Raw genomic sequence first — 27,159 nt, forward strand, 5'->3', positions numbered from 1 at the left:
CGTAGTGACGTGCTCTGGAAATTTCGACCACCTGGAGTTCTTTAACGTGCACTGACATCGCACAATACACGGGCCTCTAGAATTTCGCCTTCACCGAAATTCGGCCGCCGTGGCCGGGATCAAACCTGCGTCTTTAGGATCAGCAGCCGAGCGCCGTAACCATTGAGCCACCGCGGCAGCTATATAGAACTGTGCAGGCACACTTTTTCATTGTGTATGCCCAAAGCCTCTGGTGCAAAAAGAAAAAAAAAGTGCATTCAGTAGGCCTTGCAATGAAGGAAGACGAGAAGAATCGCTGTGAATACTCAGAATTTTTATTGCATAGACTCACAATTCCTTTTTTTGGTTTACTTGTTTTTCCTCATCAAATAGCGACACAAACGAATACGAACGACACAACATTACAGTAGCAATAAATAAAACACTCGTGACACTGGGCACGTTTCGAAGAAGACATGACTCCCAAACCTTGCATATTTGCCTTGTTCTCATGAAGATGATCTTCAGCCTGTCTGTGATAAAGCGTTACATCACCAACTTGACCTCGTCGCAGCTCACCCAGCTCATTTGCTGCTAGGAAAATTATTAAAAATCTGGAGTGTTGGTAAAGATGGGCAAACTTGATTGTGTGATAAAGCGAGACCAATTTTGTTCGCACGACAGTGTGTAATGTGGCCATGGAGGGCATATTTCGTTTCCACTTTAATGTGCAAATAAAAGTGCAGGAAAGGACTTCTCACTACAGCTCCAGTGTTTGAATTTGAAATTTGCTCCATTTACCATGAAACGCTTAATTTCTTTCTGGAATTCTGGTTGCGGGTGCACTACTCAAATTAAACTGGCCATAAAAGAGGGACGTTTCAGTGATGAGCTACTGCAAGAGATGCCACACAGTATTTTTTCTTCGAGTGATTGCCAATTAAGAACAAAGATAGGATGAAATGCGCACAATGGTCACACATAACTGAGACAGTGCAAACACGAGTATAAAATCAATTAATTGGCAACTTTCAGTGTCTGTAGAATAGTTCAGTGTTATAGCTTCTGCTCACAAGTACTAACGGTCACGTCCTACGTATCCTTCTTTGTACACCATGCGAATGACATTCGTTGCATTGCATACTTGGACAGAAGAGGTGAAACAATACGCTTCAAGTAGGCAGGCACTGCAAGTCATTGACAGAGTGGAGAGTGAGAACTGAGAGATTATGCACGGCCAGTGATTGCATACGGCTGCCCCCTTTAGAGACTTCCCTTTCTTTGACATGTCAGTACTAATACACGCACATCCATCACAGAATGTGTAAGGACTCATCCGCATCCTTAAGTAACTGGACAGACTTACCCGAGCGTTACACCTTGGATACCAAACGCATTCCGATTACGTTCCCAGTAAACTTCACCGAAAAATAAAGACAAATTTAGTTGTGTGAAATATGACATCGCAAGTCAAATACTTTGTCAGTCAAAATGAGGTCATGGTACAAAGCAGAACTGAAACCAAATGCATTATGAGCACAAAGCTAGCAGCTTACTGGCGTTTATCGCAAGGAAATGCTGAACTTTCGAATGTGAAAGTTGTACTAGACCAGTAATTGGTGTATGTTTGTATGACATGCCCAGACAGTAATGATACTGCTAATGAAATAATGAAATTCCTGCTTGCACATTTGACTTTGTGCACCTTTTCAAATTTGCTGTTCTGGATGCAGCCACATTGCCACTAGATCATGTCAGCAGAGTTCCTATTGGTGGATTTCACCAAGGCAGCTCACTGGGCATGTGCGACGAAGTCCAAAACGTATGTGCACTCAGTCAAGCTGCAAACAGTGAAAAGGTCTACAGAGTGTCACAAGTTACATGACATCTGCAGTGAAATTGAACGCATGAACCTACCTACATTGTAAAAAGCGCATGCCCAAGGCATAAATATATTTTGCAGTTTCCAAAAAAAAGAAACCAAACTGTTTTTTAAGACCATGGAGCATGCACTCAAGAGAGGTCGTCGTTTACAATGCAAAGAGCAAATGAGGTCAGCCTCAATAGTTGTCAAACACACATCGAGTCAGTGCCACTTGTTGGCATGGACAATTGGCTTCAAACGTGTTCCTAATCAAAAGCCACAGCATAGCCTTTATCCTGTACCGCACCAAGCACACACAGTGTGCACATATTTGCTGGGAGGGTAACTGAGATGTTAACACATGCATGAGACACACGTCATGCAAATAGCTCAAGCACACCAGCTGATGGTAGGATATGCACATTCCAGCAAACATAAAGTGTGGCACTCCACAACAAAGAAGAAAGATGGTTGCACACTGAACATTTATCTGTACCACAACCAGCACATTCACCTTTGTTACGGATTAACACGAAGGGCTTGTGTGCGGTTTTCATTAAGGAACACATTTGAGCAATGTGGGCAGTACGAGACACAGCGAACCATTATCACCAGGGGTGCAACCAAGGTCAAGAGGGCGATGTGGAGGGCATCTGAAGTTGAATGCCCCACCTAGTTTTCAGTTGATCGGATAAGCTATTAACGAAACATGGCTGGGTAGGATGCAAGCTGCTGAACAGTCTCCCATCCAGGCTAAAGGAAAAGTCTGTCGAAAGGCTTAACTGTATGGTCAGATATTACGGCAAGGACAAATGATACTTTGAAGTGTTGCAACCATATGCACGTTGCTTCCACTCTTTAAATACACGACTTGAATGAGAATGAACTTGACTGGCAGCAATGTGAGATCGTTCATTCAAGCAACGCCTTCATAAATAAAAGTGCACAAAATGGTTCGCTACCTGACGAGGTTTCACTGTGAAAAACTAAGGCAGTGCTGGAGAGTGACAAATTCATCAACCTCACACATGATGAGTTGCAAAAACCATCCTTTCACGCCACTATGTAGAAATCGAAGAATGCAATCATTCAAGTTACAAGGCAGATGCTGGCGATCGCGGCTACCTTTTTGCTCAGTTTGAGTAAGGAAGACGGTGAATATGAATGTTTTTACAAACTGCTATGAGGTTGGTAACTTAATTTTTTTTTCTTTACATTAACAGCTAGCCCAGCTGCTTCTCCAAAAGCTACCAATACAAGCTCTCTTTCAAGATAAATTAATTTTCAGCAATGCACTAGGAACGTTCCATGACCAGCCTGAATCAGATGAGTTGAAATAGACGTGGTGAGGCAGCAAATAGTTTTGCAGAAAAAAAAAAAGCACCTACTTAAAGAAGATGTGAAAAATATATGTTGATACTATATACAACAGCCACTCATACTGTACGTTGTTTTGTGAGCTTGATGCAATCCCAATCATGCGAGTCTTCACAATCTTTACGAGTATGCACAGAGAGCACAGAATCACACAGACATTCAATTGCATGCAGACATGTGAGAAGTCCGAATGCAGCCAGAAAAATGGTTGCACTGGAGTTACTTTCCGACACTTCATGAAACAGTGAAACCAGCAAGTTTACTGAGGATTACGAAAGTGCACACATATGCAAACCAAAATAAAAATGTGCACTATGAGAAATCATAATTTAAGTACACACACACACATATGCTCTGGCATCTAGTTTAGTTAAATATTTCAGAGCAAAGACATGACATATGGGTACCAAATTTACAATGCATGTGTATGTACAAACTGGTGTGTCAGTGTAAGTGTGTGTGTGTGTGTGTGTGTGCACATGTTAGGAACACCCAAAGAAGCATCGTGACACCAAGAAAACAAAGAGCTGTATACAGCCGGGGTCTAGCTCAAGGATCGCCTTTTACACAACATAGACGTCTTTGTGCATAGTGAACTCTCCTCCTTAGCACAGGCTTGCAATAGAGAAGGTAAGGATTTGCGGGACAAAATATTTCACAACAAAATATGCTTTGCTTGCACCCTGCATTTACGTTCATAATTAAATGAAAATCACACAAAGGCTGCTTCAGAAAAGGAGAAATGCTTTGCACATAACAGCAAATGAACGCTACAATCTATACCTTCCAAGATTTTTTTCATCTATCAGGACACTTAAAACTGTTATACAAAATTCCTTTCCACCAGGGGACAAATTACATGTTTACTTTTGATACAAATGACCAGTCCACATATAAATACATTACGTGGCTTGTGCCACTAAGTTCTTTAAATTTCTTGTGCAAGCCACTTAATATGAAAAATTCACTTTACACCATCAGCAATCAAATAGTACCCCCATCTCCCCACAGCAGCAGCTGATATGGTCCTGAAAAACACCAAGGACAACAAAAGCGCATGTCCCAATACAATGACACACACTCCATGGTGTTTAGGCAGTTCCTGAGAGGACACGACAATAGGGTGTACGATAAACAGCACACGTGAAAAGCAAATTGTTCCCTGCATCAGCCAAAAGCAGTCATACTGGTTTGCACAATAATCTACAGATGGACATCCATTAGCACAAAAGATCAGTTCAATAACTTTCGCCTGCTGCGTGTTTTTCAGACGAGACTGAGAGGGTTTAAGTCTGCCCCAATAAACAACAAAAGTGTCATATGTATTGTAGCAGGGCAACTTGCATGTGTCATGCAAGAAAGCCACGCACGAGTATGTCAACAGCACAGGATGCAACATCGAGATGGCATATATTGCCGAAGATAAGCTCGAAGTAGTTTCAAGTGTTAATGGCATCCTACAAATATGCACATTATTACTAGGTTACACCACTGCTGCTGATGATGTAATGCTGAAGAGTGCTGCCGCTAGTTATGTCCTCATGCGCAACTTACTCACCACACGTGTATTTAACACGGAAAAAAAAAAAAGAACAATGTTACATGGCTTATTACATTAAACGGCAGTTATATTGTGACTGTCTTAACGAGGAAAGCAGCTCAAACCTTATATGGCTCTCTAGAGTACAAACTAATTAGGATTACTGTGATTTAAGATACTGTCAATAACAGTAACAGGCCAGGAAAGCTCTTAGGTGCACAAGCTAGCAAATAACCTAGGTGCACGACACTGCAGACAGCAAAGTCGAAGCACACTCCTGCGCAATGTACTAGGAACACCTCAGACCTTTGTGCAAGCCCAGCGACTCTTTGGACCTCGTTCTCAGGCTCAACAGAGGAGGGAGAAAGACAATGCTGCTCAATGACCATAAAGAAAACGAGGAACAAACAAAGGGAGGAGAGGTGAGGAGAGGCACATACAAACTGCCTCCAGAGTTCTCCTCACACTTCATCGACAGGGACCCGAGCCAGCCAGCCAGCTGAGACACAAAATAAATAGCGACTACAACACGAGGATAAGGCAATAACAAAGCCTCTGCTAAAATCTTCTTGGAGAGGAAAAGGAAGGAAACTGACGAGCACGTGCCACAGCCACCGTCCACCCTGTCCTCTCCTGCAAGCACGAGCGCCGACAATGGGGAGCGTCCTGTCACACACTCGTGATGAACAAACTTGGTCGGGGTTCTGTGCAAACAGCTGCGTCTCCCGCGTGCTTGTTCTTCCAAGCTTTCTTCCTCCATGTCGGAAAACACGACCGCAGCACCGCGCGAGGTTGTCCACCAGTTCACGCAGAGTTCACGCAATGACACACCACACTGGAAGGTCCATGTTTCAGGCCGGCAGGGTCGAGGCATATCATGGGTGTGCTACTACTCACGGGGGCTCCTCATTAATTGAAGGGGCTGCTGTGTGCCGAGGGAGAGGAGGAGGAGGAGGGCGGCGTGCACTTGCGGCGCGGCTGGTGGACGAGGAAATGCGTCAGCTTGGTGGGAAGGTAGCTCAGGTTGAGCTGGTAGAACTCGACCAGCTGCAGGAGGTCGTAAAATTTGGTACGGCCATTGTCGAGCGAGTAGCACAGCTGGTCTTTGTCTTCCAGCTGTGGGCGTAGAACAGAACAGAAAAAATTTGGTGAGATGCTGCACTCAACCCTAGCTGCTGAGCCAGATGCTGCAGTAAAATCCTGTAGAGCAAGCAAATCAAACTATACAAAGATGCACCGAGTAACTTCCTTAGCATTTCTCAATGGCATCCCACAACATAAATTAGGCTTAATGGAGGCATCCTTAAATAGGTAAATGCAAGGAGGCTTGTCTGCACCACAAGCCATGCAATGCAGAACAAAGAAAGCAATACTGATGGAAGAACAAGTGGCGATGCTTGAAACTTGCACTGTTGCTGGATTTTAACGCGAAAGCATTTCTCGCCTCATGGATGGCGTGATCATAAGATGGGTACACGAGATAACAATGATAAGAACGATGCTAAGTAATGATAACCAGGTAAATTAAGAGGCAATAATGAAATAAAGTAACATGTAATTAATAAAAATAATGAATGTAATAGCTAGTGGTAACAAGTGACAGTAATAATAGTTAGTGATGTCATCAACCAGGGACGTGATAGCAACATGTCTAAACAAAGAGTTGTAAATGAGTTGATGATGTCACAAAAGACAAAAAAAAAATAAACAACGTCTAGACAATAAGTTGCATTGCTCCCTGTCAGTTCGTCCTTGGATGCCGACACATGCAGTACTCTAAATGCTTTCACATTTCCGCAAGTAAGAAGAGTTAAGCGCATCCCATGAATTTTGACTTTCTTAGCAACACAATGCAGCAACTAAGTGCACTACAAAAGAATGATAAGGCTCCGTTATAGCCAACAAAATAGAGAAGGAAAACCACTTTTACAGCTGGCACTGCTTTTCCTCATTCAGTCTGCCCGAAACGGCATGCCACTTCTGCGTCGCAGTTTTTAATCGTAATGGAAAAGAAGGCTGTGTTCATGTTCCTTTACACAGCACTTCCATACTGACCTAAATTGTCAGATAGAAGTGACCCCTGCTTAAACACACTAGCTTCAAGATAAAAATACTCTCCTCGGTATATTCCCCTAGCTACGAGCCAATCATGCGTATGAATACTGACAATCTTTGCCATACCAAAACATCAGATTACAATTAAAATACGCTAAGTAAATTTACAGCCTAAATTGAATGCTACTAGCCGAGTTCTGTAGCTACAGCTCAACTACACAGCCCAACGACTCAATGGTTATGGCATTTAACTGTTATGGGACGAATCCCAGCCATGGCGGACATTTTGATGAAGGGAAAATACAAGAATGCCAATGTCCAGAACAATTCCAATGCACATTCAAGAAAGCCAGATGGTCAAAGTTAATTTTGCTACTCCATTACAAAGAATCTCTCTCTCCTTTCACCCCCTTTTTCATCCCATCGGTCAAGGAACAGTCCAGTGAATAACAGGGGTGTTGCAACTCACCGAGATGATCTGCACATGGTGCACCTTCCCCCGGTAAACGTAGCAGAGCACGTAAGACCCAGGCTTGGTGAGGCTCTGCCGCACGAGGAAAACACCGTCCACTGTTCCATGCTTGAGCAGTAGCTGGGTGGCCTCCTCACGTGACATACCACTGTAGAACCAGGGCTGCATGTGCTGCAGGCCCAGCTCGGCTGCGGCTGCGGGCCCCTGCCACTGGGGCGGGGGCCCACTGGGCTGCTGTACGGCCGTTGGTGACGCCTGGCCGGACCGACAGCATGGCAACTTCCGCTGGAAAGGCAGTCAGGAAGCAAGGACTCCCATCAGGACCACAACGTTCTGAGCACTTGCTCCTAGCAGCCATCCAATAACCCGACTACCTTGTTTATACATGTTAGTTCCACAGACTATCCACATCACATCAGTTGCACAGAGCACCTGTGCAGGCAACCATGACAGTCAAATGGACATGCAGCCACCGCTCCTTTGCACCACAAAAGCACTGTAGTGGAATTACCATGCATGTTCAGGATAACCTTATTAGGCCTAGCACTCTGTACGAAGAGAGTATTACAGCAGGTTTACACAAAGGCAAAACACCCGCCCTTGCCCAAACACCCACTCATCAGTTGTGAGATTTCAGCTGCTACCTTCCCATGAATGTGGTGCCTGCCAGGAAGGCCCCTCCCACTGCCCACCAAGTCTGAGAGCAAATAAGCCACAAGTCAGCCCATACTTGACACAGAGGTGCAAGATCTAACTGCGACTCGTTCACAGTCACCATCTCTGCTGGAATGTCAGCTGCAGCAGCGCCTGATGCTTTCGTTTCCCCCTCAAAGGTGCATGGCCTGTGGTGTTAGCTGCGATCGTTTTCACATATGTCTAGGTTATCCCAGAGAGTGCTTCCCATCAAATCGAGCAAGGCTGAATAATGTTTCTTGAATTACCAGCTTTTCATGCCCACGCAGAACTGCCCATGGCTGCAGATTCAAAGAGTCTGCAGTGGCGGTTGTATTCTGTGAATGCTCTATTAGAAAGGCATAGACAAGCTTCCCTAATCTTGTGTAAGTGAGACATTTATAATGACAGAAAAATCCTTCGTGTATTAGTTTGGCACACTAAATTCTTAATAAATCTTGACTCCAACCTCTTCTGTCCACACGAACCACAGTCTCGGAGAGCTCAAAAAAATGTAGACAAGCCCTTTTCCATCTAATCTTCACGAACTCTGCGGTTGGAAGCTTATGTCCTAGCCCTCGAACATGGCAGCATTGCAAGGGCACCTGAAGCCTCTCTGCTAGCATGGCTAAGGTCAGCAGCAAAGAACTTACCTTCCAGACATGTGCTTCAGCTGCAGCCACAGCTTCCGCCTCCTGGGGGTCCTCGATGACACGCCCTTTGCTCCCCGTAAAATCCATGGCAACCCAGGGTGAAGACATGGGGTCCCGGCCGGGCTCTGGAGCCCATGCGTGCTCAGAGTAGCGGGACCGAAGCTCTTTGTAGTTTTCACGCAGCTTCTTGCCAAACTGCGACCACACACAAAGAATGAGATTGCACAATCACAACTCAAGTCCACAAGAGGGACAAGGGAGGGACCTATGCCCATGCAACGTTTAAAAGTGAAAAAATTTGCAAATCAAAGGAAGAATCCACCAGTTACACATCCGACAATTTATGCTACAGTTACAATTATGTACACTTCACTGTCCACAGGACACTGAAGGTATAACAGGTCCATAGAAGTACAACATGACTACACAAACAGGACAATTCAGTGCAGAAGTTTTGTGGCAAAGCAAAAAGCTTCTTTTTCATGTAAGAGATGATCTGCAATGTCTTTAATAAACATTGTCGTGTACTACATGACCCAAAGAAGTGTAGGAAGTCCAAGCAAGAAAACTGCTAAGAGAGGAAGTCATGAAATAAAGACACGAAACAAAGGCTTGTAAAATTCATAGTCTGGGTGCCCAGTTGCAGTCACTCCCACAAGAGCATGCTGATGCCATGTAATTAAATTACCTTTGCAAGTCTAAGTGCGATGATCCAGCACTGGCGCTGCTGCTCTGTGCTGCTGCAAAACCACATTAGATCGCTGCTGCTGATGCCGCTGGATCTCGTGGGCTGCATGGTACAGAACAGAAACAATGGCAACATTTTGTTTTTCCACATGCAAGACTTCCTGTGGCGACATTCAGAATGGGGGCATACCCTTTCTATCTCCGTTTTGGCTGGTGACCATGAGTTTTCTTACTTCAGTTTCTGATGCTCTCTTTTTTTGTGCTCTTACTTTCTTCTCTCTTTCGATTGTTTGACTGCAACATGTTCAATACATTTTTGAGCACCCTCTCCTGCTTTGCATCAGAGGGTTGCAGTATTAAATGAAATTAACAAAAATAATAACTCTGCTGCTTTGAGCTACATGTTGTTATGGACGTGTCAAATAGAGAGCACCTAAATTAATACTTCAGGCAGCAATTAACCGAAAGCCTGATTTTGAAACATTTTCGCTGCACACGTTGAATCAACCACCACAAGCAAATGAGAAATGTGGTCATTACTTTGAACCGAAAACCAACTTTGGAATTCCTCTGCGTATGACTCTGTTCTGCAGGACCTTGTCAGATAAGCCAGGCTAGCTGGTCAATGTGTGACCACCCAATTGTTATACTAACCTTGAGACAGAACTGGAAAGCTGTTGGTCCACTCAAGCTTTTGTCGTATGGCACGTAGACGTTCCAGTCCTTCAGGCTGGCGACGTGCTGCAACTGCCACGCCTCCTGCAGGTGGGATAAGCAAGGCACAGAGGCAATGCCGTGAGGACAAAAAGAACACTGGCTAGAATGACATTATCAATGAAAAATAATGGCCATGCACAAATGCTAATGAATAAAAAAAAAGGCCCTTGCAGCCATTGCACCGACTACGACAATGACTTGACAAAAAGAAGAGCTCACCTTGTGACCTGGTGGCAAGACTGAGAGTTCGCCGTCTTCGACGCGGAAGTATGACTGCTTCCAGGACTGCTTCCCAGGCTCCCGGCACCACAACACGCTGTGTACCACGGGACAGCGCTCGCCTTGACTTAGGATGTTCTGCGGAAGAAAAGACAAGACAGTTCCATCAGGCAATTGTGTCCACAGTATCGAGCAAAACATCTTGAAATCAATATAAGGAATTTACTGAACAGAACCGCAGACTAGCCTCTTAATATTTAACATTAACACGTGCAAGGCTGATAACAACCATGTGCTATCACAAGTGAACCCATACCTCCCACGCTGAGAGCCCAACGGAAACAAAGACGACAATAGTAGATGTACAGGCTGTAGAACAACGATTAGCAACAACAACAGTGTGGGTGATGACAGCATTAAGGAAAGAACAAACAACAGCATAATAAAGCTGAAAGGTCAATGCAGGAGACACTGAGCATGACACTTTGAAAAAGAAAGAAAAAATAACTTTCCCTTCTGCACAAGAAGATTCATGTGAAAGTCCTACCTGCAAGGTTATCAATTTTGCAAGGTCTGTTGACTCCGCCAGGCAGTCCAGCTGAGATCCTAGATCCACCATGTCAAGGGAGAAGAATTGCTGCATAAAAACAAAAAAAAAAGCCAATGAAGGAGCTGGAACAATGCCACCAACACTCTATCAATATCAACTACAACAATGGCACGCCTGCGGCTGGAAATGTGATGCAAACGCAACTAAAGACTTGCAATGGCATGCATGCCACAGCCATCTGTTGTGCGAGGTGCACAATTCACGCAGTGAACAGCTTCATTTGCACAGGAAAAGTGTCACCACATTAACAGTGAATATTTCTAACCTGAAGTGTATCCCTGCTTAATCAAAAGAGCAAGAAAGCACAAATCTTCATTTAATGAACGTAAATTGTGCAAGCAGAGTAAGATAAGAAATGGTGGAGAATGTTTCGTGAAGTTAGCATACAATAGTACCTTATGTGACAAGTATTGTAGAACAGAGGTGACAGACTGCTGGAAAGAATACCTCCCAGCAAATGTGCTTACTTTCAGAGTCTCTTAGTTGAGAAATGGTAAACAGTTTCACTGAAATTGTCTGCTGGCAGTCATTTGACCCGTTTTTAAAAAATAAGCTACATTGGGCCTGACAAAAATGTGATACTCTAGGCAGACAGGTGTATACAAAAAATTAAAATATTATCATGTTCAGCTTTTCAAAGTGAGTACAAGCCAACTGTACTAAGAATAACAAGAAGAATAAAAAATGTGGTGCAATAAGTGGCACAGGGCAATGCAACAAGCCAAAACTGATGCAAAAAAAGTGTACTAACCAGGGGAGAATTAAAGAATTCATATTTCCTGAAGTCTTGCCGAAAGTAGAACTTGTTTCCACTCTGCTCCCTGTTCCTTCCCCAGGATGCGTACACTTGCAGAACCTCTTCGTGGTCTTCAAGGCTGCGTTCTGAAAAAGCACGAACAAGTCTTCATTAAAGGGCTCACTAATTAAAAAGTATTTCATTACCATCGCCTACCTTCTGCCTTAAATATGTATACGAGCAGTGGGCATAGCAAGAAAGGATGCAGCTTAAATTTGGCAAACAAGTCAAGTACAAAGTTTCTCACATCCAGATTACTCAGGGCCGTCAGTTCAAAAGGTGCCCACAAAATAAAAATGCAGGTAAACTAAAAAAAAACTAAAGTAATGCATATATCACTCCACATTTCTCTGTTCTTTCTATTCCCTTCTTGGGTTAGGCCCTGCCCTTCTACATATATATTCATTCTTTATACGCTTATTTAACCAGCATCATATCTAATCACGTGGGCACTTGATGACGCCACCTTGCTGTGTCTCTCAGGGACACGCCAGCGAACACATTAATTTCACGCCGGAACGGTGCTGGCCGTCTGACAGCAAAATGACAACACATCCATCATCCAAGTCGTCTAGAGATGACCAGCTAAGAAAGAATCACCTCCTACAGAGGCGCAGAAGACGCTGCTTCTGACGCAACGAGATACCGTTATTGCTGTGGAGAGGCAATAATAATTCGGCAACTGCGGTGGATGCGGAACAAAAGGCCTACGTGACCGGCTGCTAAGATATCACGTCTCACGGACCGACCTTCGGACATGATATACACCCTCCGCTCACTTGTTGAACCTGCCCGGACATATATATAAGCACCCAGCGTTACTCACTGCTCGTAGATGGGAGCTATGAAACGACATGTACCCAGGCGGCGGGCGATAAAGAGACGATGTTTGCACTGCCGGGCTAAACCGCGCTGCGCACGGCCGACCACGACGACAGGCACCCGACGCACACTCTCTCTCCCGTGTCCGCAACACAACCAGCTGTCGCCAAGCGCCACAGCAGCAAGCGGAGGCAGAGGTTTCTGGGCAAGGGGGGACGCGGGGATGAGAGGTCCCATACGCGCGACACGCGAGATTTGTCGCGTGATAAATGGCCACTCGACGACGCCCGAGATGTAGGGAGAGGGAAAACCAAGAGAGAAAAAGGAGGAGGCACAGCGCCGTAAAAATAAAATAAAACTCTACGCAACGCGCGCGGGCGGCGCGAGCCTCTTCCCCTCGTCCATCAGATCCCTCGCGGAGGAGGAGGACTCTTTCCCTTCTCCGGCCGTTGCGCGGAGACGGCAACGGCCGCGGACGCCGCCGCGCTGTCTGTCGACGCGATCTTCGCCCTCCTCGCGACGCGCACACCTCGGAGCGCTCGCTCGCGCCGGGCCCTTTCCCGCGGCAGAGGGCAGATACGCCCGCGAGCACACGCGCGTTTTGGGCGCTGTCGCCCGTGAGAACACACGTCACCGCGCTAAACTACGGTACGGCGCGTGACGCGTTAACCAACAGAGAGGCCGAGAGGCGCGACTGAAATACCTCCCTCTCCACACATCCGCAAGCTCTTCTGCGCGACTGCTGTTTGGCGGCTAGGACTCGATCTAGATAGCTGCACAGTGCTGCGCCAGTACAAGGTTGCGCAACAGGAAATGTACAAGCACTGGTAGTAGAGACTGCAGATAGTGCTTCGGCAGAGAATCTCCGCGGAAAGGGAAGTTAAGCAGTACATTTCCCAGACACCCACCCTCGCTGCAAGAAAAGAAGAACGTGCGGAAAGAAGAATTACGAAATTTAGACGCAATCGCGCAGCTGTGCCGCTTCAACAAATCGACGGACCGTTTCGCAGGTTGTCGCCTAGTCGGTGGACTAACCGCGGAAAAGCGCGATAGCGGAACTCGCTCCCGCAATGTAGTGGGAAATTGCGTCATCTCTTAAAAACTGTCTCGCTGCGATGCTGTTTAGGAGAACAGGGAAAAATTTTAAAACGAACAAAGTGAGAGAGAGAGAGATCGTCCAAAGCCACATTCTTCTCACCTACAACACAGCCAGTTCAACATTTAGGGCAGAGAAAGTTATCTTCAGATCGTCTCGGGCGCAAATTTTATGCAACCATAGCATGCTGAAACTGCATTTTTTTGTGATTTTTTTTTTGTTTTCAGTGAAGTGACGTGGAGTCACGGTGCTATCGACAGACTTTTCCTAAATGTGTTCCCGAGGAAACACTCGTTGGACCGTTGCGCAAATGACCTTGTGCTGTGAGCAGGCCTGGCGCAAGCACGGTAGAAGCGATGGCGCTGCCTGTCTACACCTGTTCACGACAGTCCAACGGGCAGGTAGGTGTTCGGCCATCTGCGTCTACCTGTAGTGAAGGCCTGAACGCTTCGAATTCCGAAACTTAACGTGGAACTGACGACATTCGTCTCAATCGGTGCGTAGCGGCGGAAGTCCTTCGCGTATAGTCGAAATGGGAGGCGTCCGGTTTCGCAAAGCTGCTCGCCTATTACCTCGAGCTGTTAGGGACTGGCCGGTAGCTGCAACGGCTACAACTCGCGCCATCAAGTCAAGTACCGAATTCTCGCTGCTCGCTCGCACGCAAGGAATTCGGACACCGGAGTGGCTCGCGTCCACCAATTTCGAAATCGTCACAGCCAGACAGAGCACAATATACAGCGAAGGCAACGGATTTGAGAACTGATATAACACTCAGTGGTGACGTGAAGGGGAAAAGGGGGGAGGGGGGGGGGGGGGGCGTCTCCCACCTCCTTTCGAGCGAGAAACCTCGTGCGCAAACACCGCTCTGCCTCCCCGTTCTTTCCTACGAGGAAAGTTCCAAGAAATGCGCCGTGCAAATAGACTCCCACACCTTCGAGAGTAGCCCATAAATTTCCGCCCTTGATCGTGTGCGAGCAGCCTGGCCTCCTGATAAGCCTACGTCAGCCGCAAGTTTTATCACAGAGCCAGCAAGTTGCCCTATTGCACAAGCTATACGCTGCACAAGCTATAGGTGTCCTCCGAGATATGCGAGACAGATACTGCGCCATTTTCTTTCCTCAAAAACCAATTTACCAATTTTTAATTCACATAGTTGGTAAGTTCGTGCAGGCTCGCGCTAACTTCTTGGGCCGCGTTCTGCACCTCTTCATCCTGTAGCGCTCGGTAGCGCAAAACTTGGTCGCAAGAAGAACGCATACACCGACACGCCCTAATATAACTTCCCTTCGTGTAAAGCTTTTTCCACAAAGCTCTCCCGTCGGCCGATCGCAAACCAAACCTACACATGAAAACAAATTTTAGGGAACAGTGCCTCGGGTTAGTTCTCCCTGAACAGTCTCGTTTGACGTCGCCCTTTAGGAAACGGTCGAACCTCACGGCGTTCTGAAGCGCCACGCCCTTACTACACCCGCTTCTGAGCAAAGAAGGCGACGTGAAGACAGATGGAAGGGGGAACAGGGTGGAAACAAAGGCACCTGGCGACTGAGTCCACCCGGCAACCGAAGGCGCCAGGCAATTTACGAGCACCGCTAAACGAAGCAAATAAGAGACGGTGACGGAGGGGGAAGCCAGCAGGCAGCCTTCGAGGAAAGAGGCCAACACTACGCCCCCGATGGGAGCCGGCGATAAACTTTTAATGAGATCACGCGCCTTCTCCCGGCTGGGGCGCTAATTTGCATTCGGGAAGCCGGCCGTGCCCACACTTCCCCCTCGGGGTCAGCAAATTGGAGGGGGCGCCATGGAATCTCAAAGATAAACACAAGGGAACGCGTACACTGTACAGGGCCGTGCAACGCCAGAGGCGCGCGGAAATTGCGCTTCTTCTCTTATCTGTTCCGAATAGCGGCGTTTACATGAACTCGACAAGGTCGAGCCGGGCTCGTCTGTATGGGAGAAAGCCGGTTAGCAGGTTCATTTAAACGTCACCGAGTCGAGGGGTCCGGTCCAGTCAACACGGCGGCAGCCGGTCGCCGTCAGGTTGACATACGCGGGTGGTGACTACGCGATTGGTTTATTACTACGGTTGGTTTGGGTTATGGGGTTTAACGTCCCAAACAGACTCAGGCTATGAGAGACGCCGTAGTGAAGGGCTCTGGAAATTTCGACCGCCTATGGTTCTTTAACGTGCACTGACATCGCACAGTACACGAGCCTCTAGAATTTCGCCTCAATCGAAATTCAGCCGCCACGGCCGGGATCGAACCCGCGTCTTTCGGGTCAGCAGCCGAGCGCCGTAACCACTGAGCCACCGCGGCGGGGCACCCCCCGCCGCTGTGGCTTCCATGTAAGCGAGGCTTATGTGAAACTTGCAACCCGTTCTTCCTTATTCACTTCTCGTCTAGCCAATGTAACCTCTCGGCGCAAGTCAAACCCGTCCCTAAAAACAGAGTCCCTAATTACATCTTTTCTTAGACGGAAAATTCTCGATATCGATGGAGGCGAATTGCTCCCTCGCCTCGATCCCTCCTTCATCCCTTCCACCACGGCATGGTTGATGTGCTTGCAGCGCGTTAGACGGTCTCCTTTTCCTCATTACCAAATATAATTTCTTTTTCGGGCCGGGCGTTAGTTCCGGGACAGTTACCGCTTCCTTCGCGCAGAGGATCTAGCAAAATCTGGAATGCGACCCTTCCAAGACTCCAAAACAAAACGGAGTAACGAGGGAATAAGTTGTCCTCTAGCGCACACCCTTTAAAAGAGTGTGCGCTAGAGGACAACCTACTCCTTTTTTACTCCCATATAGGTGTATACGTGTTTACAGCGAAGATGGCACGTGCCTAAGTATAGTGCGTCGCACGAGTGCACGAGTGCCCAGTACAATAAATGGGCACTAAATGGTTAGTGAGTCAAGGCGAACGTGGACCGCGGCCCGTGTGACGTCATGCCCGCACCGAGAGTGAAAACAACGAGCGCAGAACGGTATACATTATCTGACCAGCAGAGAATAACAGCACGGGAACGCGCCACGCGCTATGTTCCACAGCGAGAACAGAGAAAACGCGCACTCACTCACGCAACACCACCCGCCCCACTCCGTCACGAGAGTGGACTTCCGACAATCGCGAGGATTCAATCTCCCGACGAGGAAAGGCCACGCACTTTTACGAGGGCTACAGCGCGCAACGGCAGCTGTGCTTGTAAAGAGAAGGAAGGGAGCCCCCGGCCGCTTCCTCCCTCGTCGCGCTCAGCCATTACGCAAAGCGTACTTCGCGTGCGATGTACGCAGACAGAAACGACTTCGCGGTAAAGCAGGGCGTCCCAGCTGCCCGACTCCTATATAGCGAGACGCCGTATACTATGAGACAATGGCTGCAGTGTAACTGTACGGGCGGGTTAGGTAGGGGGGCGTGCATAGTATATCGCGTTTCGCCGCTGGAGGAAATAAAACGAAACCTGGGCGCCAATTGCAGTACGTTCCGTGCCACGGATTTGTATGGGCCGCGGCTTCTCGGAGAGAAGACGAAAAAAAGACGATGCCTCTCCGAAGCAACAGGAGAGCGCGGGGTGAGTTGGGCAACACGCACACACGAGCGTCGCAGTTCCTTAAATCCGGGGAAAAAAAAAAAAAAATATTTAAAAAATCTTGCGCAACTGGCGACTGACGTGCGCTGGCCACCAGGACGATACAACGGCAGCTGCACTGTCGAAACTAGAGGGGCTATTTGGTCTCTGTACGACCCCTCCCACTCTACCACACATGCAAAATGAACCAGAAAAAAACGCGGAAAAGCAGGCACACAGGGAAACATAGACGGTCACACCATTCGAAGGAAAGCTCGACCGATCCAGGCGAGATCTGCGAACACACCTATGCAAGCATTCACAGAAGTTGCGGAGGCGCGGCCACGCATTAAGTACACACGACGCCTCGATTGATTAGCACTATAGACTCCCCTCTTCAGTCATGCACGGGCTGCCAAGAAATTAACTGTTTCAGAGGCTTCCGCGTGTTTCGAGAACTTTTTTTGTGGGCGCCTGTACGCACCATGCATAAAGGCTGAGAGATAACGACGACCAGAGAAGACAAAGAGTCCAGACACCAAAGGAAGTGAAAGACTCCAAGCTGCTGCTTCCAGCGCGCTACCGTCTCGCGATTTAATTAAAGGCCGCGCTTTCCAAAAAGCACAACTTCATTTTTTTTTTCCTGCCGTAATTTAAACGCCGCCCGAAGGACGAAAAAGATGAAAAGAAGAAACACGCACGGTTTTCCCAATTTCGCTAAGCGATTTGAAGGATAGTTTCGCACAGATTTTAATAAGGTCAAGGGCGGCTAGTGTATTAGAACCGCTTACGAAAGAAGTCCCTTTCGTGCGCGTCCTCTGCCGTAGGCAGATCCCCGAAATCGAAACGTGGATGACTTGCTTCATAAGACAACGACGGGAAGAGGCACTACGTTCTGTCGGGAGAAATGAATGAATTTCTTTGGAGGAGAAATTCTGGAGGCCCGTGTACTGTGCGATGTCAGTGCACGTTAAGGAACCCCGGGTGGTCGAAATTTCCGGAGCCCTCCACTACGGCGTCTCTCATAGCCTGAGTCGCTTTGGGACGTTAAACCCCATAAACCAAACCAAACCAGAAATGAATACGCCGTAGCAAAGGTTCACATCAAATCAGGTTCAAGTGAAACTTCCACAGAACCGTTGTTTTTACAAAGGGCTTACTTTACTGCAAGCAAGCTACCAGGGAGCGCCGTTTTTTTTTTTTTTTACACTTGACAGGGTGCAAGATACGTGAAGCTAAAAGCTTATCCTGCCTCCATCTATGTCGGCGCTAGACTTTTAAATAATGATGACCCACCAACTAGCCTAGCTTTCCTTGATTGCTAAAAGCTAATCGTACTGAGACAACTTCCTCCGAAATGGGAAGGCCTATTCCCGTCAGGAGTTACCCGCCTTCAGGGAGCTTCGATACAAATTAGGTAACTTCATTAGACCAGTCGACCCGCGCGTCGTGTGGATCGTAAGGAGGAGTTCATGCACTGCGGTTTGCACACAGCTGAATATTAAGACAAAAAGTTACAATCCTAGAATAACAAAATAATGCGGCACAAACAACTAGTCCTGAACACACAGGAATAATTAGAATAACCAAAACACAAGACTGCAGCAGGATATCGGTATAGTGATGATATATATCACAGACGAAAACAAAGTGCGAGGGAGCGAGAATCAAAAGTTCAGGAGTATACGGAAGGCAAGGAAAGTTCTCTCACGTCACAGAGGCAATTGGAGGTGAACTGGGTTGCACGACGAGGGAGTCAGCAGGATCACGAAGGAAGGACACACCCGAGAGGTCGAACCTCCCCACAGCGCACTGCCTCGACGGGACGGAACCGGCCTTTTTTAACCCTTTCGTCAGGGTTGCACGGCGCGGCTGTCAAGGCTACGAGCGACGGGGTCATTGCTCCGAGGAGCCCGTCAGAACATGTCCGAACGTCGGGATGGCCCACCCGTATTTTCCGGGGTTTAACAGGCGCCTTGTGAAAGCCGCTTTGGATGGAATGAACAGGAAGACGCGGACATTCCGCAGCGGGCAGTCGGGTCCTGAGCAGCGGGCGCGGAAGAGGATGGGATCGAGTAACGATGACGTGACGAGATCCGCATAGGTAAAGGGGGTTAGCAGGACGGCTGCGATGGGTGGAGGTCACAGGAAGAGGCCTTTCGACTTGTGGCCGTCCCATTTCATCAGCTGTTGTTGGTGACGATGAAAATGCAAGCTGCCTATAGTCAGCCAACCGAACTGCGATGCGGGGATTGCTCACACAGCGAGAAGCTTAATTTCTTTGCGCGCCAGCCTGTGCGTGCGCGTCGACATCGTCTTCAGCCGCATTTAGATTAATGCGACAAAATGCGTCTCGAGACGATTTTTCGAGAGAAACAGCAGGTTTTGAGAACAAAAGGCGTGACTTACTCTACTGTCTTCCTCGACGTTTCCGCACTCTCCCCTCAAAAAGTGGACTGCAGTCGACTTCCGTCGCATTCATGTAAACGCGACTCTGGCCGCTACACCTAGCTCACTGTATTACGAAATCGTCACCTCCCCTTTCTTCTTCCCTTTCCTCTCTTCCCAATACGCAATGCGGAATAGCAGGCCGGACACGTTCCTTCTCCCCATCCTTCCTGTCACTGAACCTTCGCTCTCCTTCTCGGTTGAAAGGACATAGCCAGTGAAGTCGTCGAGCTCTTCTGCTTCCGAACAGGAAAAAAGAGAAGAAAGCCAGCCAAGGAAACGCATGCAGGGTCAGCAGCCAGAGAGACACACGAGGCGCTCGCCTGTCACGGCCGCCTTGGCGCCGTGCCGAAAGGCGTTCGCAAAGCATGCAACGCTGCTGACCTCCGCGCAACACGGAGGAAGGCCCGGGATTACGTGAGCCGCAACCCGTGCACAACGCGGGGGGCGTCAAGTATGGAGGGCTCCTCTAAGGCGGCCAGAAACAGCACCCCACTCCGCGGATTACAAAGATAGGCCTTCCTCACCCGGTGCGACGCGAGGTCTAACCAGCTAAACTCGATTCGCTGACCTTCCCCTAATACGAGCGTTGACTTTTACGTAGCGGGCATCCTCGGGCACGGGGGGGAGTTGCGCGCAGGTTTTAATTTTTTATTTTTCCTGTTTAGCCTAAGCTGATTTTTCGCGCGGAGTTCTATTTATTCATTCCTCAGGTACAGCGTTGGAGTAAACAAGGGGGAAAAAAAAAACAGGCTCGTTTTCGAGTGATAACCAAGCCTTCGAGAAAAAGCGCAGCATACGACCTTTTCTCGCGCATAATAAAGCAGCCGTCTATTTTAAGCCCGTCTCGGAATCACGTACGCACACTCGAAGGCTGAATGTCTAACCGCCTTTAAGCGGCGATGGGAGACAAGCTCCGTTAATTAGCCTATCGCAAAGAGAACTTTTAAATGAATAAACAACCACGTTCAGGCCATTCTCCGCATGCTAATGGCTGGCAAGGTCTCATTAGCCAAACAGAAGTTTGCAAATAGCCCCATGTGCGCGAAAAAGAGCGACGCGGCGAGGACCATCGCCTTTCGCTCAGTGCGGGCACCTCATGCGAGCGACAGCGACATACCGAGACGTGCGCCAGCGGCGACATGCATTCGCTCGGCGCATGCGCAATCCGGCTCGACACGCATCTCGCCTTACAGGGCCTCAACTCGCAGCTCGCGCCAAACGTTGTTAGAGCTGTACTACCCTTTCTTCCAAATTTGCGGGCGTGCCTTCCCAGCCACGGCTAGATGAATATTTTCTCTATGGCGACGGTGCAGACGCTGCGCAAAACGACCAAGACAGATGACCAGAGGAAGTCACCTCTTAAAGTGTTTTTTTTTTTTTTTAATAACTCCAGGTTTTGCAACGCCGTTCGCCTCAGAAGATGTCGGGGACAAACCGGAAACGGCAGCGGAGGTCCGACTGGCTAATCGCGGGGAAGTTTCCAGCGACGAGCGAAATTTTCTGCGGAAGCAGAGCCAAGAGCAACGAGGGAAGCGACACGAGCAAAATGGATGGATGGATGTGTTAGCACTCCCATAACTTACACGCTGTCACGCGTGGAAACCCCTTCCGATTCCAATTCTGCACGCCGCTAACTTCTCCTCCTAGCGTCCCTTGACAATCCACGATGCTGCGCCTTACGACAGCGGAGTCCTAGGAGAAGTATCTTCAACCAACACGTTTGGACTTGTCACAAGAGGCCAGACAGCGAGGCGCCGTTTCCTCCTCCCCCGGACGCCAGCGCGCGCGGCAAGATTTGAAGCGGTTGGCCGCGCGGTCGCTGGTTGGTCCTTTCGGAGTGCCGCCTTTGGATTGGCCAGTTCGGAGGGGCCACCGTTCCTCAGGCTATAAAAGCACCACCGCTGCAGCTTGGGAGGAGAGATGACCGAGAGGCGCCGACGATAAGAGACGCGTCGGCGAGGCCCTCCCAACTCTGCAGATCCGCCGAACCTCCTACGTATCAGTTATCTCATTCTTGTATCGTTAAGTCTTAAAATAAACCTGTTTCCCTAATTCGAAAAGAATCCGGCCACTTCTTGCTAACAGATGGATGGATGAATAGGAGCGCCCCCTTTGAAGCGGGGTGGTGGCAATTGGCACCATGCTCAGCTTTTCTTTCTTTATTATTTTTTTGTTTACTGTGTTGGCAATTCTCATTAAGAATCGCAATCATCTTTACCTACGGTTCCTACAATTCTAACCTTATGCCACACCTCTGCTTTTCAGCCACCAATCCTCCAATCGCTTTTTGCTAACTTCCACTGCAGATTTATTTACATGACCATTGTTATCTTTAAACTATAGTGAGCTAGTATTCTAGTTCACTATACTTTAAACCCTAGGGCCTCAGGAAGAGTGACTGCGCCTGCATCGACATCCGGATGGATACCATCACATTTGATTATGAGGTGTTCACTTGTCTCCACAGATCTGCCACACACTGCACATGTGTCATCTTCTTCGTTAAATTTCTTTTTGTAGCTGCGCGTTCTAAGACACCCTGACCTAGCTTCAAAAAGTAGGGCACTGCCTCTTGAGTTATCATAGAAAAATTCATTCCTGATCTGCCTTTTCCAGTATCGATATAGTTCTACACTATGTTTCTTTTCCATTGAATTCATCCAATTTTTAACTTCCGCGTTTTTAACCTGTCGTTTAATGCTCTTTCTTTCTCTGTCTTCATGACCGGCATACTTACTGGTTAGTTTTCTAGTTCTTTTCCGCCACTGTGAGTCAACGCTCTTTCTGTATAAGTATTTAAATACCTTAGCTGCCCACCTGTTATCGTCCAATTTCCTCAGGCGTTCTTCATATAGTATTTTACTCTTAGCTTCCCGTGCTTCGAACGATGCCGAGCCCATATCCCATTGTACTGCCTCGTTAGTGCTTTTGCCGTGGGGCTAATCTTCCAACAGCTCTCTGATTTACGCTTCGCACGACAGCGCCACCTAGGCCTTCGCGCGAAATTTCGCGTTGGCGTGCGAGATGCTTTACGATCTATTCGCCATTTCTTGCCATCGTCGATTTGCTTCTGTGCGTTCACTTTTGGCGACCGGTGACAACGGCTGGAGCGCCGCGTTAATCGCGCGAAATTAAATTTCGACACACTTCCACTGTTATATCGACGGCTGCGGCACTGCTACTCGAAAAGCGCATGGAGACAGCGTCCAGTTGGTTCTGGTACGATGAGCCACCTCAAAAGATAAAATTAGAAAAAAAAAATCAATAAGAAGATAACGAACAGAGACAGAGCGACGAAAGACACATCTTCCCTCTTCTCTTCCCTCCCTCTCTGTTTTCTCAGCGTCTTTTCTAGTGTCGGGAAAGCTCTTCAGCCCGTCGCGAAGCTTACGTACACACAACCTCGGCGGCTGCGGCAGAAGTGGTGTGGGGGGGGGGGGGGGGGGGGGGGGGGGGGGGGAGTGCAGTTCGAGCATGTCACTTTGCCGAAAGAGAACGGGGGGGGCAATCGGGAAGTCGCCGCGCGCTTCTTTCCTCGGCAGAGAGCGCAGCTTAACGCCTTTTCACTAGAGCCAACGAAGGCTGCTCGTCCGCGCACACACGGGTACACATAGGGCTATGTTTGTTATTGGAAGAGACGGAGCGGCGCCGGCGGTTGGCAGACAGGCAGATCAGAGACGGCTTTGGGGAACAGACCTCCGACCATGCAGAAAAAGAGAGAGAGGGAGAGAGGACCGTGCAGCAATACATGCACAAAGGAGAGAGAGAGTGTTTTAAAGGAGGACCGGGCAGAGATGCTGGGGGAAAAGAAAAAAGAAAAAAGGTTCGGTCGAACGTTGTTGGCACGAGCGCACGATGAACGCGGAAGACAGAGGAGGAACAGATTTGAGGAGCGCTGCAAAAGAATTTACACGCGGTTGTTTCTTCTCTTTTTTCCCCCCTGCAGTTTCCTTTCGAGCGCGTCGGACGTGCAGGATTGTGGACTGGCGCGCTGCAGCGGCAATACTGGCTTTTTTTTCTCTCTCCCTCTCTTATGTCGTCGCTTATGTCTTTTAGCCCCGTCGCTCCCCGTCTTCGACGTGTTGCTAAGCAAAGAAGGGCTCGTTTGCTGGGAGATTTTCGGGCGCGTCTGATGGGATGTTAGATGGGCGTGAAATGGAGTGCAGACGCCTTGGAAGGAAGCTGCAGCTGCGCTCACTGGGGCGGCTAAGGGGCGGCGAACGCAGAGCAGAGTCTCGACGGCTGATTGAGATTATATGGTTTGTTATAAACTCAAACAAACCAAAAAAAGTAAATGAATATAGGCGATATGATGCCCTCTTCAAAAGAAAAGAAGAAAAAAACCGTGCACTGCGTCCTCGAAACTGCGAATGTCTGATTCAGTGCCACGATACTGGCGGGGAATAATCTGCGCTCGTTGATAATCATGGGCGAAGCGGCCATGAGCGTTGCAAGGCTAAAGCTATAAATAATCAGATACACTAATCTGTCTCCTGCTGTAAGCGCGTTAACAGATTAAATTTTTATCGACACGATACCCGGCATTGTCCTTCCTTCCGCACAGTGCGGGAAAGCGGTGCTTCGAACGATACCTCTTGTCGGCGCGATGCCGAAGGGGTGGAAAGGGGGGCAACTAGAAACAATTACAACGACTGCCACGATGCGCCTGGACATCATTCCTGCGCTGGTTGTCCTCGAAAGTTAATCTATCAGTGGAGCAATTCTCATTAGTGTCCACCAGACCACAGCGGCATTACCGCTAGAAAGTTGAAAAACTCGGTCTGTCCACTGCGAAGTGGCTGCGTAGCATTCCTTTCAGGCCCCGTGGCGACACTCAGGTGGATGCTAATGAGTAACTGATCGGAATCTTGTCCGCATTGGGGGATTCCCCTGAACGCGTTGCACTGCGGTTAATTTAAGCAGCCGCTGCCACGTTAATTAGTTTTTTCTTCTTTTTTCCTCAATGAAGGTCAAGTCGAGGGCAGCTATCGCCGAAACGAAGAAACCGCTCTGGCGATCTCCCATCGCTGTAAAGCATCCCTTGATGCTTTATAGCGAGGGCCAAAAATACTCACGCGGCCTCCATTTAAGATCTTGTAGAAGCTGCTTAGCGCCCATCAGAAAGGTTTGCCAAAACTTGGTTTTACCTCGCACAGCGCATTCAAACCGTTCGACAAACAAATCACCAACCCGTCGACGGAACGGTTCGGTCACAAACCGGTCGAGCCTTTTCCACGCGTTTCACTCTCGAGAAAAACGAAGACCTAACCGGAGGATGCCCGCAGTCGTTAGAAAACCGGAGGGACCACCCTGGCGGTGCCACAGGATTCGAACCCGGTGCCTCCTGCACACGAACCAAATGCTCTACCACTATAGCCTCATACAACTCGAGAACGAAGCGGCAAGTGTCCCTCAAAGAAAGAGCTCGATCCAGCCAACGACGTCGACCCGATTTCTGACGACTGGTCGACGCCATTGGCTGGGTGGACAATGGAGGTACACTGCTTTCCAATTCAAGATAAAACACGCTTCCGGTGCGCATGCATCTTGGTTGATTGCGCATTGATCAGAGCAATCTTGCGCTGATCAATGCGGAGTGGAATGCTGAGCACAGAAGCCGGGCTAACCGCTTGGAGTAGGCTGAATAAGCCGAGCAGTATGCCGGTCTCTTCCGTTGCTACGTGCCGAGACTGCCGTACTAGCTTCCTCTGCCTCGACCAAACGCTTAAAATTAACCGCGCCCGCAGTTGCACCACGGGATCGCAATCATAGAGCTCCCTTATGTCGGCGACAGCTGTCGGTTCCAGAGGGGAAGAAATAAATAAAGAAAACGTAAGGCGCCGTCTCGTGTCACGACCGGCGAGGCGTGCGACAGGCAGTTGCGCAAAAGAAAAAAGTAAAAGGAAAGAAAAAAAAGAACCCTTGCATACTCCCGGCTAGAGAACTCGGCTGTAAGCAGTTCGCGAGCGCAACAGCCGTCACTATTCGCGCCGGCACCGCGCACGAAAAATTATAGCCACAGAAGCAGCGCCCAATCGCGGTAAAAAGAAGCGAGCTCTCTCACACACGCGCGGCGGAACCGGGGCCAAAAGAAAAACGGTCAGCGAAATTTTGCAACTTCAAATTTGCATGCTAATGGATAACGAGGGCAGAAATAGTAGGCGGCAAAGATTTTACGAAGAACTTGACAAACCAGAATGCAAGAGAAAAAAAAAAAAAACGCGAGGCGTACTTCTCCACAGGCCATCGAAGCCACAATCGGGATGTGTGCGGTGCAACTCGGGATAACCGACTCGCAGCAAGCGAAAGTGTGTTGTGCGATGTCGGCGCAAGATGAAGATCCCCAAGTGGTCGAAATTATTCCGGAGCCCTCCACTACGGCACACCTTTCTTCTTTCACTCCCTCCTTTGTCCCTTCCCTTTCGGCGCGGTTCGGGTGTCCGCCGAGATGAGAGACAATTACTGCGCCATTTCCGTTCCTCAAAAACTAATTTTCAGTTTTCAGACTCAAATGCAGGAAAACGGTAAAGTACATTGCGCACCCATTAGAGTGCCTCGGCTAACTCTCGAACAGGGATTATTCGGTAAATGACCATTTACAGACTGACGACCTTCAAACGACGGTGCATGTCGTCGCTTCAGTGTCTTGGCCCTGTCTACAGCGCCGCTGATGTCAACATGACGCGAGAGCCTCTCTGCACCAACCTAACGTGGAAGCTAAGGACAAAGGCACTAGACGCAGAAAAAGCGACAGGGATGGTGGAGGTGGAAAAAAGAAACAACAAAATAAAAAGGCGAGACTCACCGATGCGGGGCTGTGCGATCCTCTCGACGAGCGTCCAGGTGGGCGACCGGGCCACGTTCAGCTTGAGCGTGAGCAGCTGGCACAGGTCGATGCAGCGGAGGTTCTCCTCGACCACCATGCGCTGGGTGCCCCCGTCCGGCAGGTGGAACGTCAGCGCCGCCTGCGCACCCCGCACGGAACACGCTCGCACACACACATACACCTCAGGTAAGAAAGCGACGCTGCTCTTGCTCTTCCCGCCCGCGGCAGCAGCAGCAGCAACGACTCCACGCGCCTCGCCGCCGTCAAACCGCCGCCAACGCAGAGAGAAGAGGGGGACTCCCTTCTCCTCGTCGACGCAACAAAACGCGTCAGCTCGCAGGGCAGCGTAGCGACGACGACGAAACTTTCTCCGCCCCCTCCTCTCCCGCGCGCACATCTTCGCCGCGCGCGCGCGCTCCCTCAGGAGGAGCCCCGTTGGCTGCGGCCGCGGCGTCGCGTTCGCCGCCGCTGTTGCCGAGGCCTCCCTTCCCCTCCCCTCCTCGCCCCGACGCTCTCGGGAAGAGGAGGAGCGCGATCGCGCCACCGCCGCGCTCCACTGCACGCGCGTCCCAAGGAGAAGGGGGCGGACCGCTGGCCTGCCGACGCTATTATTCCCGCCAGGAATTTCTTGATGCCTCTTTATTTTTTGTAGCGAACCATCGTAAAGCAACTCCATCACTCACCGCACAGCCACTCCGGGATTTACCGTTTCGGCGTGCAGTCACTCACGGCGCTCGCGACGTGCCGTGGCCGGAGAGCGCT

General features: G+C 49.0%; 1 protein-coding gene across 2 annotated transcripts in view; it reads right to left on the reverse strand.

Moving 5' to 3' along the window:
* Window positions 1–292: 292 nt before the first annotated feature.
* Window positions 293–27,159, reverse strand: part of LOC149343121 (growth factor receptor-bound protein 14-like) — a 200,689-nt gene continuing 173,822 nt past the window's right edge. For both annotated transcript variants that reach the window (XM_089545644.1, XM_089545645.1), the window contains 9 exons: window positions 26,377–26,536; window positions 11,597–11,727; window positions 10,783–10,872; window positions 10,236–10,373; window positions 9,954–10,058; window positions 9,301–9,402; window positions 8,613–8,807; window positions 7,285–7,572; window positions 293–5,876 (listed from right to left, as the gene is read on the reverse strand). In XM_089545644.1, the coding sequence (XP_089401770.1) occupies window positions 5,670–5,876; window positions 7,285–7,572; window positions 8,613–8,807; window positions 9,301–9,402; window positions 9,954–10,058; window positions 10,236–10,373; window positions 10,783–10,872; window positions 11,597–11,727; window positions 26,377–26,536 (1,416 nt within the window). In that variant the 3' untranslated portion in view covers window positions 293–5,669. The remainder of the gene's footprint in view (window positions 5,877–7,284; window positions 7,573–8,612; window positions 8,808–9,300; window positions 9,403–9,953; window positions 10,059–10,235; window positions 10,374–10,782; window positions 10,873–11,596; window positions 11,728–26,376; window positions 26,537–27,159) is intronic.

The sequence above is a fragment of the Amblyomma mixtum genome, chromosome 5 (assembly GCF_055824585.1).
Source record: "Amblyomma mixtum isolate Tamu chromosome 5, ASM5582458v1, whole genome shotgun sequence".
In the NCBI taxonomy this organism is placed as follows: domain Eukaryota; kingdom Metazoa; phylum Arthropoda; class Arachnida; order Ixodida; family Ixodidae; genus Amblyomma; species Amblyomma mixtum.